Source organism: Dufourea novaeangliae, unplaced genomic scaffold, assembly GCF_001272555.1.
Source record: "Dufourea novaeangliae isolate 0120121106 unplaced genomic scaffold, ASM127255v1 scaffold208, whole genome shotgun sequence".
Taxonomy (NCBI): Eukaryota; Metazoa; Arthropoda; class Insecta; order Hymenoptera; family Halictidae; genus Dufourea; species Dufourea novaeangliae.
In genome coordinates, this window is record NW_015374114.1 from 1274510 (window position 1) to 1290800 (window position 16291).

Consider the following 16291-nt stretch of genomic DNA (forward strand, 5'->3'; position numbering starts at 1 on the left):
AGAACGGAGCTTAGAGCGCGCGGTCTTATGTAGTCAAACAATTAGCTGACTTTACACGAACGTTCTTGCGTCGACGTGATTGCGTGTTATATGTCGGCGGCGTGTATGCAAAAGTACTGGAGTGTGAATGTAACTTCTACCTCGAGGCCCCAATCTAAATTTTATACAGGCAGTGGTGGGAGCCAGAGTGTTCCGTTCATTCGTCGGCGTCTGAATGCACGTGTAAAGCCGGGCTAATGGGGCGCTACGAGTAGAAATTACAAGCGTAACTTTAATTCAAAATTAAATTAAATTAATCACGATCACGGTCGTGAATGAAGTTAAATCACGACGGTGATCATGATTCCGCGATCGCTGTGATAAATCGCTGTTAGTGATGATTTTGCACACCATCTCTACTAGCTAGGACTGCAGCAGGGTCGCCAACACGTGCCTCCCCAAAAACGAAGAACTAACTCTAATCCCTGCACCCCACTTGGGTCGTACACCAGCGATTATACACGGTGTTCCGGGGAGGAAGGCCGGGGCCACGCGGCTAATTTTCAGTGAGAAATGCCCTATCGGAAGAGGCGGGGGAGGGGGCCCGATTCCCGATGCCTCGGAGATATCTTAATGGACCGTTCCGAGGAAAGTGGTCCCGCGACGCCGACCACCTTGCTCTTTCCTCCTATCGTGTTCCGCCTCTCTTTGTTCGTTCCCTCCCCGGTCTTAACGGGCCAGTTGTCGACGAGACAGAGAGAGTCGTATTATCGTCGGCCACGTAGTTTAAAGCGATCCTCCAGAATCCATTGGTAAAACGATATTGATTCCGTCCGGTATCAACGACGACTACAGGGCGAGTAAGAAAACACCAGAGTGCTTTCGATCTATTTCACGCAACGAGATCGTTGCGCTGCGTTCTCCCATCCGCGCTGTGATCGTTGGTACGCGATTATACTCATCCCAGTTCTCAGATCCACGAACCCAACTCGCTGTCTCTCTCTGTTTATCGTCGACTCTAATTACGTTAAGACCATTGTTACGCAACGCGATTCCGAACGAGACGAGTTCCCGCGTTACGCCCGTAAGACGAGAAGCTTGGAGCCCGAGCGACGGGAAGATCCAACGGCGGATTAATAAATCCATTCGCGGACGACGCATGGTACCACGCTCGTGTGACAAACGAGCCATCGGGCCCGATCGGTTTCGATTGCGACTTTAGCTCGCGGTGGATCCTTTGCGAAAGCTACCGGACAAGAAGAGACTCCAGTGCACGGGGGTGGATGTATACAGGGTGAACCATGAATCGTGATCAGTAGAGATTACTCTGTTATTAGCAGTCCGATGGAAAATGTTTTTATCAGGTATAGCATGGTTTCAAGAGAATTTTAACGTGATTATAAGAAATTTTTTGTCAACTTTTTTTTCTCTTGATTTTTCAAGGTCACCCTCAATTTTTTGCAAATACACCTATAATTTTTTTACGCCTATCTGTTAGAGGATTTCAAGACGAATTCCGTAAGTATCATAACAAAACACGCGTTACTTTCTTTTTTTTAATTGAATTTTTAAAAGAAATCGCACGACCAGACAAAGGCTGTTCCATCGAGCGCGCCCCCTCCCTTCACCGTATTTCTATCCGCGAAAAAGAAGAAACGAACGCCCGGGGGAACGGAGAAAAGACGAATCCTCCGCGGGCCAGGACACAAAAACCGGCGAATGACTGTTCAGAACGAAACCGTGCGATCATTAATATCGCCGGGGATGATCAATCAAAAAGAAACTTTCGGTAGTTTGGACTTACTTTTGTGGACGTCGTACTGGGCCTGGTACCGCCGACACCGACCGCGTACAGCTCCACCTCGTACCACTGGATCCCCGTTTCCCTGTCCAATGCAGCGGCCGTCGACAATACACCTGTCTTCGTGTCGACGTCGAACAAACGGTCGACCTGGGGACCACCGCTACCGGCGGTCACGTTCGTCACGTAATACTCGAGATCGATGCTCGATCTACGGCTTCGCGCGGTCACCCTTAAAATACTCGTCCCGATCGGCTCATTTTCGTACACGCTACCCTCGATCTGTCCACGATGCTCCCAGATCGGTTGATCCTCGCCCTCCTCGCCGGGCACGATCACCGTCAAATACGTCTCCGTGGAACGTCTCTCGGCCTGGACCGCCTCGTCAGTCGCTCGAACACCGACCTGGTACTTGGTGATCCTCTCAGGATTGTTCTTCAATGATCTGGGCAGCCTCATGGTCAGCTGGCCGGTTGTACGATGTATACGAAACATGTCCGAGTAGTTCACGCTCGATCTGAGAAGCTCGTACGTGACCAGACCGTTTGTGCTCGAGTCCAGATCACGGGCGATCAATTGGCACACGGTGATCTCCTTCTGAAGGTTGGTTCCTTTCGACGGCAACACCACCGCCGACATGCTGACGAACATCGGCGCGTTGTCGTTTATGTCCTCGACGATCACGATCACCAGCTTCTCCGCGGATAATCTGGCGCTTGGGGGTTGAGCACTGTCCGTGGCAACCACCACCAGCTTGTAAGTGTCCACTTCTTCACGATCGATCGGCAACAATGTGTGTATCACGCCTGTTGATGGATTTATACCGAATCTACGGATCTGATCCTCGGGATCCTGACTGGCGATCGAATACGTTACTACACCGTTCTCGTTCGAATCGGGATCCTCCGCGGTGATGGTGACAATAGGCGTATGGACGTGTATACCCTCCCGAATTTGCCTGGCGATCGCTGTGTTCGGGAACACAGGCGGATTGTCGTTAGCGTCGATCACCTCGACGATCAACGTGGTCACGGAGCTCAGCCTAGGATGACCACCGTCGCTGCAGGTCACGTTCAACGTGTACCTCTCGAGCTCTTCATAGTCCAACGGTTTTCGCAAGTATAACGTGCCCGTCAGGGGATCGATGTAGAATGTGTCCCTTCGGTTCCCAGCTGATATCCCAAACGCTAGTTCGCTGTTCGGTCCCAGATCGTTATCGGTAGCTTTGAATTTAAGGAGCTCCGTGTTCGTCGGCGTGGTCTCCAAAACGGAGATCCTCGATTCGTTGTCGACGAACAGCGGTTGATTGTCGTTCTCGTCGAGCACCTCCACGTGAACGGTGGTGCTCGAGGAGAGACGAGTCTCTAGCCCAGCGTCGTGCGCCACTACGGTCAGCACGTACTCGTCCGAGGTTTCCCGATCGAGTTCCTTCGTCAATGAAATCTGTCCAGTCGCCTCGTCGATGGTGAACCGTTCGTGTTGGTTCCCGTCCTCCAGCGAGTAAAATACATCACCGTTTAGGCCTTCATCCGCGTCCGTAGTATAGACCCGCAACAATTGCGTCCCAATAGCTGCGCCCTCGTTCACTTGCACCCTGTACGGCAGTCTCTGGAACTGCGGTATGTTGTCGTTCACGTCGGTGATGTAGATGACGACCTTGACTCGATCGCGAAGACGATTGACACCGTTGTCGGTGACGGTCGCCTCCAAAGTGATATAACTACTGCCTGTATTGGTCATCAGTAACTCTCTATCGAACACCCTTAGGGACTTGATGAAACCGTTCCTAGGATCCACGGTGAAGTCTTGTTGGCTGGCGGGCAACGAGAACATCAGATCAGCATTACGACCTACGTCACGATCGGTGGCCAATAGTTTCCCTACGAACGTATCTGGGGGCTCGTTCTCGCGTAAATGGAAGATGAAACTGGAATTGGTGAACTCTGGCGCGTTGTCGTTCTCATCGACGATGTGAACCACAACTGGGACCATCGAGCTTCTGGAGGGGCTGCCCTGATCGGTAGCCGTCACCTCCAACGCGTAATAATCCTGTTGCTCGCGATCGAGCACGTTCTTCACGTACAGTTGCCCGTCAGGAAAGATCCCGAAACGGCTCTCTGTGTTACCATCGGTGACGCTGTACAGAACCCGGCCGTTCGCACCGAGATCGACATCGGTGGCAGTTAGAGAGAAGAATCGATCGTTGACGGGAGTGGATTCCGGCAGAGACGTCTCGTAGCTGGTCAGCTTGAAGACAGGCGTGTGATCGTTCACATCCTCGACGGTGACCCGGACCTGATGCTGCGCTGACAGCGGTTGGTTACCGGAATCGGTCGCGGTCACCTCGAGATGCAATACGGTGCCTGGCGCGGCTCTGATCGGTTTGTCCAGGTAGATGATCCCGGAATTCTCGGCGACCCGGAACTGTCCGCCGGGATTGTGGGTCAGGGAATAGATGATCCTCGCGTTAGCGCCCGCGTCTCGATCCCTAGCGCGGGCCAGACACACCTCCTGGCCAACCGCCGCGTTCTCCTTCAGATATACCTCATCCCCTATCTCGCCTTTGGGGAATCTCGGCGGGTTGTCGTTCACGTCCAGAACGGTGATGTTCACGGATGTTTGCCCGTAAGCTAAGCCAGCTCTCGCCGACAACTGGAGACTGTAGTAGGCGACTTGTTCTCGATCCAAACAGCCCGACGTGCTGATCGTGCCGGTGGTCTCGTCGATCTTGAAGTTACCCTTTGGATCACCGTACACGATCGCGTAGGAGACTTTCGTGGCCCCGTATTGTGTCACCTGGACGGTGCCTAGCTCTCTACCATAGACACTGGGCATAGAACCACACTCGCCTCTGTCCTCGGGTATACGAAACTCGTAGCCGTTGTAGGTGTCGAATTCCAACAGTTCCAGATCCTCCTCCCGAATAACCTCTACCAGAGCGTTCCTAGTGGCTGTTTTCTCCCCCGTGTCCTTAGCGAAGATCTTCAGCTCGTACAGGGTCTTGTGAGCAGCCCTAAGGGAACCCTGTAGACCGATCTCCCCGGTACGTTCGTCGACCGCAAAAAGTCCCTCGCCACCGGATTCCAGGGAGTATCTCACCTGGGCGTTCTCTCTGGCATCGGCATCGGTCGCCGTCACCTTGCCCACCGAGGTGCCCGGCGGGGCGTCCTCCGGTACGGGCAACAAGTACCTCCACGGATAAAAAACCGGTGAATTGTCGTTCACATCCTCCAACGTCAATACCACCGTCGCGGTGGACGATTGCGGCGGTGTACCTTGATCCCTCGCGATCACCAGAATCCTGTACTCGGCGGTGGTTTCGCGATCCAGGACGATTTTTGTGGTCAACTGGCCGGTGAGTCCGTCTAGGGCGAACGTTTTCGGATAGTCCCTGGAGACACTCGAATGGAAACTGTACGCAACACTGCCGTTCGTCCCCTGATCGTTATCTACCGCAGTCAACGTGGCCACCAGACTCTGCGGTGGTGTGTTCTCCGACAATGTGACCTCCACCACGCTCTGCGAGAATCTCGGCGCTTCGTCGTTCTCGTCCAGAATCGTCACCTTTAGATGCGTGGACGCGTACTTCGGATTCGGTCCACCGTCCCTGGCGGACACGTGCAGCTCTATGCTGCCCTGTACTTCACGATCCAGCGTGGCCACTGTGGTGACCAAACCGGTGTCCTGATCGATCGCGAACCAGCCTTGCTCGTTTCCCGAATCGAAATCGTAATAAATCCTTGCGTTCAGACCGGAATCCGCGTCCGTCGCCGAGATACTCGCTACGAAGCTGCCGGTGGGCGAAAGTTCCGACAGCACCGCGGAGTATTCGCTCTGCTGGAAGACCGGTTCGTGGTCGTTCACATCGTTCACGTGGATCACCAGATAGGCGGTCGCGGATCGCGGCGGCGTACCTTTATCGGTCGCGACCACCGTTAAATTGTATTTCGGTATCTCCTCACGGTCCAGACGTCCGTTCACCCGAACGATATCGAAGCTCTGCGTGTTGTCCAAACGGAAATGTCCCAGTTCATTTCCAGCTCGTATCTCGACGGTGGTCTCGCCGTTTAAGCCCTCGTCGTTGTCGATCACCGCGACCGCCGCGACGATCGAGTCCCTTGCTGCGTTCTCGTCGACGGTCGCGTAACCGGGCGTCGACGGGAAATAACTGAACTCGATCTCCGGATCGTGATCGTTCGCGTCCAATAGATTCACCGTTACGTAGGTACGACCGTCCTGCCGCGGGGATCCGTGATCGCGGGCGAACACCGTTATCACGCAGCTCTTCGGGCAACCGCCGCCGGGACGTGCGGCGATCGTGCAGCTCTGCTGCGGGCAATCCAACGGCTCGACGGTGGTGATCGTGCCGGTCTCTGGGTCCACGGTGAACTGACGTTCCGTGTCTGGAAGATAGTACGTCAGCTTGGAATTGTCCTCGGAGTCGCGATCGGTAGCGTGGACCGTTAACACTTTGGTGCCTACTGGGGCGCTTTCGTTCAGGGCGATCACGTAATCGCTTTGCTGGAATATCGGGGGATTGTCGTTCACGTCCAGCACGGTGACGTTCACCAATAGATATCCTAGCCTGGGAGGTCTGCCTCTGTCCCTCGCGCAAACATTCAACGAATAGTACTCGACCTGTTCCCGATCCAATTTACCAGTAGTCTCCAGGTGTAGATAAGACGTCTCACCCGTGGGATTGCCGGTGACCTCTAGACGGAACTTCCCATCGGTATTCCCGTCCACGATGAAGTAGTCGTCAGCCACACCGTTCTCGGGTGTGTCTCGATCCGTGGCCGCGTCCAGCAATAGCTTCGTGCCGACCACCGCCGATTCGGAGAAGCTGACCGCGATGCTCGACTCCGGGAACTCCGGGTCGTTGTCGTTGATATCCAACACGAGAATCCTCACCTCGATCGGGTAGGTCGGCTGGCTGGACAACACGACCAGATCGAACCTGTCGCTGCTCAACGCCTCACGGTCCAGTATCTTCGCTGTGCGGATCTTTCCTGTTTCCGGGTCCAAAACGAACTCCTGCGGCGGTTCGTTGAATCTATACGTGAATCCCGGTTTCACCGGTATCACACCGACCAAAGTGCCCTTCGGCTCGCCCTCCCTGACCTCCAGCTGTACCCTCGTGTCCACCGCTCTGCTTTGCATCGCCAAGCCCATCGTGGCGCTGTCCTGCGGCAACATCGGCGATCGTCGCGGTACCAGTCGCATCACCCGTTGCGGCGTTAGTCCCCGCGTGAAATAATCGGGTCCCTGGTCTGTATCCTTGCCTTGGCTGTCCTGGCCGGCATTTTGGTTCACCGACAACAGTCCAAGGACCAGGGCTAGGACCATCGATCGCCTTACGATCATCTCTTCTGTACCTCGGACGGGCCACCTTCCTTAGCCAAATTCCCCGCGCGGTCGGACGACATAAACGTTGACACCACGTCGGCGACGGCCGCCCCTCTTTGTGACACCGGACACACGCACATATACGCACGCACTCACACACGCGCGCGCGCGCGAGCGAGCGGGCGAACGCACACACACACACACACACACACACACGCACACTACCTCTCGTTCTTCTTCCTCATCGTTGTTCCCGGTAATTTCATTCTCTTCGCTCTCTGCGTTCACGTGACCACTGGTGCACAGGGTGCATGGTACTACTCGTGCGGATCGGAGGATCAACCTTCGAACCGGTCGCACGAACACGTCGTGGATTCCATGGTTTCTCTGTCTTTCTCTCTCTATATATCTCTGTGTGTTCCCTTTTCAATATGGATGGACACCACTCGACTCGAAATCGGATTAAGCCCCGATCTTCGAGCAAACGTGTGCGTACGTGTGTATGTGTGTGTGGGGGGGGCGTCTCGTGGTTTCTTTTTTTTTTTTCTTCCGTTTTATTCCCTCGTTTTTGGTTCCTCGCCCCAGCAAGAAGAGAAGTCGAGTACACGGGGCAGCAGCAGCAGCAGCACCACTCGATCCGACCGAAGAGGGGGCAGTGACCCGCGTCGAGCCGCGCCTCGCGAATCGCGTCTGCCGCAAGATGCTGATGCTCGCCTCTCTGGATCCCACCGAAAACTTTTCCACAACGGCCGAGAGATCGCGAAACGTAGAGATCGCAGGATCAACGGAATTCCAGAGGAGATTTTGGCGCGCGCGACCATGCAGTCGCGTTTCAGCCGCTACAACCCTCGCGGATGGTGTTGTCGCCTTGTCCCACGTTCCGTGTGTCACCCGGCGACAGGATCTCAACGTGATGGGGACACTTTCGATATAATTTTTCGAAGCCTGCCGGTCAGACAGAATTTTCTCCACGACCTGACTGGTCCAAGGTCCGGCACGTTGTACAGACACTGTAAACGGTTTCCACGTTGCGTTCCCGCTCGACCGTCGTTCTTTCTCGATGAGAACGAATCGATGAGGAGAATCCGTCCTTTGAAGCAGCACACCACTGACACGCCACGACACGGCCTATCGCGCACAAAAAACGAACCAGCACGTTTATGCGAACCCGAACGGATTAACACCGACGACAATGACGACGTTTTTCTTCTCTCGTTTTTTTTTCTTGTTTAACAGTGGTTCGCCCGGAGTCACACGGGGTCGAGGTGAAGAGAGGGAGCGAGAGCGCGCGCGCGAGGGTCACGTTCGAGCGTTTACGGTGCGTTCCGATCGGCTCGCTAGATCATCGGGGATCCATCGAACAACGGACCCAGCCACCAGTGACGATGTGTCCCCCCCCCGAGGAGAATCGTAGAGAGTTCACCACGATCGAATCTTACACTCGCGCGCATCGATGTCGTCTCGGTTGTGTCCCCCCCTTTTTTTTTTATTTCTTTCTCGATGGGCCTGTTTCCACCGTTTTCAGGTCGACGGATAAAACGGTGGATGTTTCACACGAATATAATTACAGATGTTAACGCGGAAAACTCGTGAAAGAGACAGGCACAGTATGAAACGTTCGTGAAAAAAAAAACAGATCGAGAAGGTGGTTGTAACGTGGGCCGTGATCGCGACGACGACACGTAAGGCCCCGTGAACGTTACCACGAAGAATATCACCTTCTCGAGGACTGACCTGACTCGACTGAACCGAGACGGTCCCAGAACCTTGCCCGCTGCCGGGGAGAAGCATTCTTCGGGCCGGGACGTACTGTGTCCCTCTCCGATTCATTGGGCCCGCCGTATGCTTCCGTTTCTCTCGCTCTCGCCTCATTCCTCTCTGCCCCCACCTCGCTGCGCTCGCTGTCCTCCTCCTTCTCCGCCCCACCGTTTCTGCCCCCGCTCCGGGGACCTTCCATCGATATCGCTTTTTCTCTTTCTACGAAAGAAACCTTCCGTTCGCGTTCTTCCTTCGTTTCGCCTACGCTATCCTCGTCGGTTTCCTTATCCACCTCTCTCTCTACGTTTGCTACCCTTTATCGATATTTTCCCTCCCCTCTCGCCTCCGGCCACCCTGTGTACGCCCCCCCCCCCTCGCTCGCACCGCAATTTTCTCTCTCTTTCTACTTTTTTCTAGCCTTCATCCTTCCTCGTTTCGCTTTTCCCTTTCTCGAGGATCGACTAGTCTATCTCTTTCTCTTCAACGGGCACTTAGAAGAACCACTTCTGGGCCCGGTACCTCTCTCTCTCTCTCTCTCTCTCGCGTATCCCTTTTCCGATACAGCGGGCTCTTTCCAACCACCGATCGATACTTTACGTTCGTCTTCGTTCAGCGAAGCATTCGCGTACCCTCCTCCTCTTCAGCCAAACCATCTCTGTCCCTTTCTCTACCGGGCCTTATTGCGCGCGGTCCGTCCTCGTCTCGTTCGGTAGTCTTTCTATCTCTTACCTCCAGCCCCCCTCCCACTCCTCAGTTGATTCTACATCCTTCTCTCTCCCCTCTTCGCCTCTGTTTCTCGTCCAGTCGCGCGCTATCTCTTTCCAATCCACCGGTACGCAGTCAGCCGTCTCCTTCTAGCGAAGCATTCGCGGGGCCCTCTTTTTCTCAAGCCCCAGTGATGTATCTCTCTTCTTCGTTTCTCTTACGGTACCACGGGCTCCCCTTCCTACCCCCGCTGTTCGTTCCGGCAGTCTCTAGTTCCGTCTCATGCGCACCGATCCCGAACGATATTTCGCGCGCTCTCTCCCTCTCTCTCTGCCTCGGGCCACGCTGGCCCCGGCCGGCTCCCCTCTCCCTATCGGTCCCAGTCGCGCCACCCCCTCCCTTCCACGCTCATTCCTCCCGTTCCCCCGCGCCCGTCCCGCAGCCGTTATCCTCCCACCTTGGACTCTATCCCTCGCGCATCCCGGCGTCGTCGTCGTCGTCTCGCGCTGAGATATTCTCCCTTTTGCCCTCGAGGAACGAGCAATGCGGAGGCTCAGGTATGCAAGATGGCCGCCGCCGCCACCGCTTGCCGTGGCAGAGGAGCGTTCACGGGGCCCTCTCTGTGCTCGCGCGCGCAACAGAGACGCCCGCGAAATAGGGAGAAGAAGGATCGAGCACGTGCATATACGAGTGAGAGGGAGAGAGTAAGAGGTCCAAGCGTTTAGAAGCACGTGGAGGAAGAAGGACGAATTGACTTGAGATGAATAATGCGTGGAGGAGGAAGGGAGGTATATATACATACATATATATCGGAAAAGGGACGAGAGAGGTGGGATGACACCGGGGTGTGGGACGAGAAAGCCTTTGGAAGAGTAGAGGCGACCAGAGGCGGGGAGGAACGACGCAGAGTGGGTCCAGGAGATGCCACGATGTGGCCGTAGATATATATCCGCGTATAGGGCCTCGTAGCCGCTTTTATAACTAATCCGTTACCACGATCGAACGCTTCGAACGCTCCTTCGACTTTCCGCCCCCCCCTCCTCCCCCGCGGTACTCCTAGAACGTGGTTGCCGTGGCCACCGCGCAACCGACTAGATTCTGCTCGGTGGTTTTACCTTTAATCTAGTTTACTGGGTACCCGCGATCACGACGGGGGGGTATACCCGGGATAACGATGGAAATCGAGCGTTTGATAAGTGCTCGTTGGAATATGAGTTCGTTCACGGGAGTATTTTACGAGTACCAGGAAACACGGAAATCGGACGAGTAGAATTTTTTGAGTTGTCGTCTTTGAGGCTATATTTAGCGATGGGACTGATACATATTGATGGTACTCGAACGATTCGATGAACTTACTCTGTTAACTGCATTTGTATACCACAGTAAACGCATACAGTGACTTACAAATTTGTTACGGTCGCGTTTATTTGACCAAAATACTTATCAAATTGCCAATTTTACGTCAAAGTTGAGAAAAATTGATAAGAAAAGAATGATCGAACTAAAGATAACCAGGATACATAAATAGGAATAGCGTAAATATTTTTACACTTGATTGTTGCTTCGAAGGTATGTGAACGCGGATTAAGTACTCGGTGGGAAGTAATGTTTATACTATTTGCTTATGACTAATTCACACCTCATTCTTGAATCCCGAATTGTAGGCCAATGTACAGTTTGATGTTGCAATTTTTCTTGGACCTGTCTATCTGTGGTAAGACACTTCATCTATTCGCATGTATCGATACTTTATACACTTTGGTAGCATAGTTGCTAAATGGCAACACTATGCATTAAAGGCTTAAATCGTATTAAAATCTTCATTGTAATTTGCAAAATACGAAAATGCTATAAACGTACGCAGTCTATTCATAAACTTGGCCCCATCGCCGAGACCATCAGGTCATGCTACGAACCACGACATTAGAGAAGTTCCATTCCGGTTCGCTTATCGGAAGAATACCACTTCAAGCCACAGTTTTCCTTCGTAATCGTCGATTCTCGTGCGCCTAAGAAATTGCGTGGTCCCCGATCAATACTTCGACACACAGATATCCATTTGTTTTTTCTGACCGATCCAATGGTTTCGTTGTTCCAGTTCGATGGAGATAAGAACACCAGAAGTTCCTCTCGGTCGAAAACACCTGGCCGCCCACCGATCCCCTAATGGATCGTGAGAGAGAGAGAGACAGACCAGGCCAAGAACAGAAGCAGCCCAATAAACGCTCTGAACCGAACCACAAGGAGAAAGAAGGAAATCCATTCCACGAGTCAATCTCGAGGCTGTGAAGGTTGTCCCGTAGCGTAATTGACCGTTCTTCCTGTTTCCACCACCGTAGGAGAGACGACCAAAAGGATCGAACGACACCCGGCCGTCAGATAAGGGAGCGTACGGATACCATCCAGCGGCTGAAAATGTTTGAGAAGTCGTTATCTAGGCGGGGGAATGCGTACCCCATACCCTCGGAATGGAATTTCACGGAGAGAGTCGGGAAGTTCGATTTTACACGGTGACCGAACACGAAAGTGAAATTTACGGAACGTTGATAACACACGAACGGTGACGGACACAGAGTAAACACCGTTTCGATGTTTCTTTCAGTGAAACGTTACTAGGCTGATCACTAGACTGCGGATTTTATGCATTTATAGCCTATTGGGGTCTGGAGAATACAGTAAAATACACAACTTTCATCAGATCCAATCGGTTTTCTAGTTTATTCCGAATCTAATATAATACTTAATAAAAAATAGAAATTCCTAACATTTGCTCTTCCCTGTATAAATTCCCCTGCATAAAAATCCGCAGTCTACTGATGACGCTTCTTTGCTTTTTGTTAATATATTTAAAGGTTAGTTAAAGTTAGTTAATAGTTTACAGATTAGTAAATAATTTTTAAAATGTTTCGAATGAAAAAGATCTTCGGAACGAAACTTCTCCGTTGTCTGGTCGTACACAATTACGGGAAATCATATTTCTCGTTGTTCAATCCTCGTTCGGACGGCGTCGCTTCCTGGTTGGCGCGGGGTTAATTCGAAGTATTTGTCGCGTGGTGAGGGTGCGGCAGGATGCGCGCGCGCGAGAGAGCGCTAGGCCGGTAGATGAGTGTGATTAATATTCGACGTTCAGGCGGTACAGGAACGCGCGTGCACGCGCCATTTGTTGGTCCCCCACGTTTATTAGAAAGGTTGCCGGGGCCCGAAACACACGACGAGAGATCCCCCGGCATTTATCCCGAACCGGTACGACACGCCGGTGAATAGAATTTATATCCCGTATTGTTCCGTATCGCGTGGCGCGATCGTAACGGCAATCGATCGATTTCGCTAATCGTTGCGCGACGTTCAGGGCAATTAATTACGCGGACGAAAGTGAACGCAGCGAGATCGCAAGTAGTCACGGCCGTGAAAAGTCGGGCAACGCGTCTTCCAGTGGTAAACCACTAACCGTGTCGTTAACGTCGGTTCGGAGTACATGTGTATTAAACTGGTTTACATGAACGTTCCATTTACCTCGAAAACTCCCTTTCATTCACATTTGTTACAGAATCTCTTTTGATCCTGGAACTGTACAAGTAGATCGACTATACCTGACGTCATCGCCATAAAACTATGTTGGTTCAATCTTTCCTTATTCCCTTCCATGACTACTCTATATCGTGACGGAATCAACGAACGACGAAGGGAGGAAAGAATTCGTTCTTTCTTCTGCAGATTGTAAACACGTGTATATCCATCCGATCTGGCTAAATTGTACTTTGTGTCGGTTAAGTACTTGTTCACTTCCATCATAATTTGTTTCTTCCAGCAAAATCACGTTCTGCCACCGATCTGTCCAGTTCGTGTCTTTAACCGACTGAGCTTGCACCTGAAGACTATTCGAGTGAACAATGTTATAGATTTCGACCACTTGTTGTTCTAGCGGCGTCGTTCAAGCGTTTCGACTGATATAAACCTAGGCAGACAACTCATACGTAAACGCTCCTGCAGTAGGCAAATTTACAATGGTAATTAATCGTATACACGAGGGGAACGAATTGGCTGATCAACGTATGTAACACGCGTGTCCCAGTTGATCGCGATTCATAAATCTTATCTGGCCTCTCGGTATCGCGAGCCTCGTCGAGCTAAGGCGCGTTTCGACCGAAAATCTGATCGTTTTCCGCGTAGGTAAGCGTAACGATCGCCAACGCGTCGTTTATCCACAGCTCGTATTTGCGCCAGGAAACGGGAAGAACCGCTCCGTCGAAACTTCTTGACGACTTATTTTGCGGTGAGCCGCTGCCCCGTGATTTAATTCGCGACGCGATCGTTCCTCACGCGAAACGGTCTTTTGCGCCCACTTGTCTAACCTTATTTCGAGGTGGCGGCCATATAGGGGCCAGCATCGGCCGTGAAACAGTAAAATTCTATCGGGTGTATCCGGCCGCCACGTGGGCGTTACACGAAACAGCTTCATTGTTTCACCGAACAATAACTGTAACACGTTCCCCCTGTTTATCTCCGGCTGCTGAGCCTATACGGAAGACGTATCGATCCGCGCCTCTGAATCGTTCTCGGTAGAAACTATCTCGTAACATCCCATGCCCCCTCCCGGGATCGTCTGCAACCACGAAAGTCGATAAAGTGCAGGGTGGCCGGAGTTTCGGTTGAACAAAAGTTTCTTGTAAACTCGGGACCGGAAACGCCCGTTCTCCGTGCGGTGAACGCAGGACATCGTAAAACGCGTGATAAGGTCTCCACGATAAGTGAATCCATAGAATTTTTCTTTGGAGAATTTTTTTCGACCGTGTTCGTTAATGAAATATACATTTTATTGGACGCTCTTATACAATAAGAAATTACAAAGCTAACAGGTTATTTTTTGGGCGCTCCGTATGCGTCCGGCATTCTCTCTATGGTGTATCGGTGCTGAGAGACGTACATTATAGGTACACCAGGAATTTTTCGTATCCGCCGTTTCAAGTCTTTGTCGTTTGTCGCCACAATGTAACACTTGTGCTGAAATATTGGAACAGTGTTACATACAAGATAGCATTCGTGAATAGATAGATTTTTTAATTGTAGAGATATTTACTTGAGTGACTCTGTTAACAAGACAGTCATCCGCATAAGTGCCTTTGTGTATGCAGTTCAACCTTTCGAATCTGGGGTCCCGTATGATCTTCAATGCTATTTTATACTTCTGTCCAAGCTTCTCCAATTCACCCATCACACAATCTGTTATATATGGAATACATTTTGCATAAAGACATTCCATCATACTTTCTATGACGTCTAGTTTGTTTTTGATTGAAAAATTAATAAAGTTTGTGTCTATCAAGATGTGATAGGGAGGACCCAATTGTGTATTGTACTGGAAGAATAATGCAGAGGATTGCTGGGGCCTATAATAATACAGATTAATCACTTTCTAACTAATACTAAAACATTAACAGGCACTCTGTCATACTTACGCCTCTATTATTTTTAACTTAGTCGGGTCCTCTTTTTTAACTTTCTTTGATGGTGCTCGTTTTTCTGGCTTTCTGTAAATATTAAATTAATATTTTGTAACCGGTTTACATGTGCTTATTTTAAGTAACAGACTTATTCTAATTAGAAATCCACTTACATCCTTGAATCGCTTAGACTTATCATTTTTTTCATTTGTGCAAATTTTTGCATAACAACTTTTCGAGTCTTCTTATTCTTCCCCTGTACGAAACAAATTAACATAAAATGAATATATTTAATGTTAGATCAAAATTAAGTAACGTTACCATCTAGAATCTAGATAATATAACCTACAAAACAGAATTTACGTGAACCCATTGAAACTGAAATTTTTTATTATGAGATACTGTACAATCAAGGTAGTTCTAGAGGTACATACCATTATTCTTATGTATGTAAAAGGCCGTTATTTTTATAAACAGAAAATACACAAAACACTAAACAACAGGTAATCTGTCAACCCAACATATTTCAAACCACGTGGGGATACTTCAGTCTTGCCAATTTTTTCCTACAATATAGTTGCTTTTCTAGTGCCAAAGAGGAAATGGGAGTGCTTGTGCTCACGTCCGGGAATTCGTTGTCCCCGAGTATGTGTGCTCAGACGAGGAATAGGAGTAGCAGTTTCATCCGATGTATTTTTACGGCCCACTTTTCTGGGGCGACGTGACTCCATTTCCATTTTAGTGTCACTAGTAGTGACTCACTACCCACCGCAGATTCATCGGTCACCTAACGTAGAGGCACAGACGAGATATATGAATAGACTTAACATGCAATGTAATTTTCTGTCCCATGCTTCGAGGGCGTCAGAAGCCCCTTTACCATTTTAGCGTCTATACCCGACGTTACCGATGAAGCATGAATTCTGATTATTATTAGCACAAATGAAGTGTTATATATTCCATTCATATTGCGTGTATCTACATGATTTGACGGGAATAAAAACATCCGATGCTTCAGTTTACGGTTAAGGGATAAATATGATAGTCATGAAACCTGAAACGGAAAAGTATATATTTTTCACTTAACTACGAGACAATTTATTCTAAATGCATCGTTAATGGACATTTTATTAATGTTACTTTTTACATGTTCTTGTTTTATTCGTTTTTATATCGTGCCTTACATTTGTATATTTGTAACAGATAAATTCAGAATAGATGTAGTTTCATAAATAGTTTATCAAATCTACCTTTTGGCCGG

At 50.5% G+C, this 16291-nt stretch overlaps 2 protein-coding genes across 2 annotated transcripts in view; both read right to left on the minus strand.

Annotated features, from left to right (window-relative positions):
* The window catches only part of LOC107190893 (cadherin-related tumor suppressor), a 94179-nt gene extending 87035 nt beyond the window's left edge, over positions 1-7144 (minus strand). The window contains exon 1 of the mRNA XM_015579780.1: positions 1784-7144. Coding sequence (XP_015435266.1) covers positions 1784-7144 — 5361 coding nt within the window. The remainder of the gene's footprint in view (positions 1-1783) is intronic.
* Positions 7145-14416: 7272 nt separating this feature from the next.
* Positions 14417-15663, minus strand: LOC107190973 (rRNA-processing protein FCF1 homolog). The gene is made up of 5 exons (XM_015579892.1): positions 15465-15663; positions 15204-15286; positions 15046-15117; positions 14667-14976; positions 14417-14590 (listed from the first exon to the last, which is right to left on the minus strand). The coding sequence occupies exons 1-5, from the start codon at positions 15465-15467 to the stop codon at positions 14447-14449; spliced, it is 612 nt and encodes a 203-aa protein (XP_015435378.1). The 5' UTR covers positions 15468-15663; the 3' UTR covers positions 14417-14446.
* Positions 15664-16291: the final 628 nt, after the last annotated feature.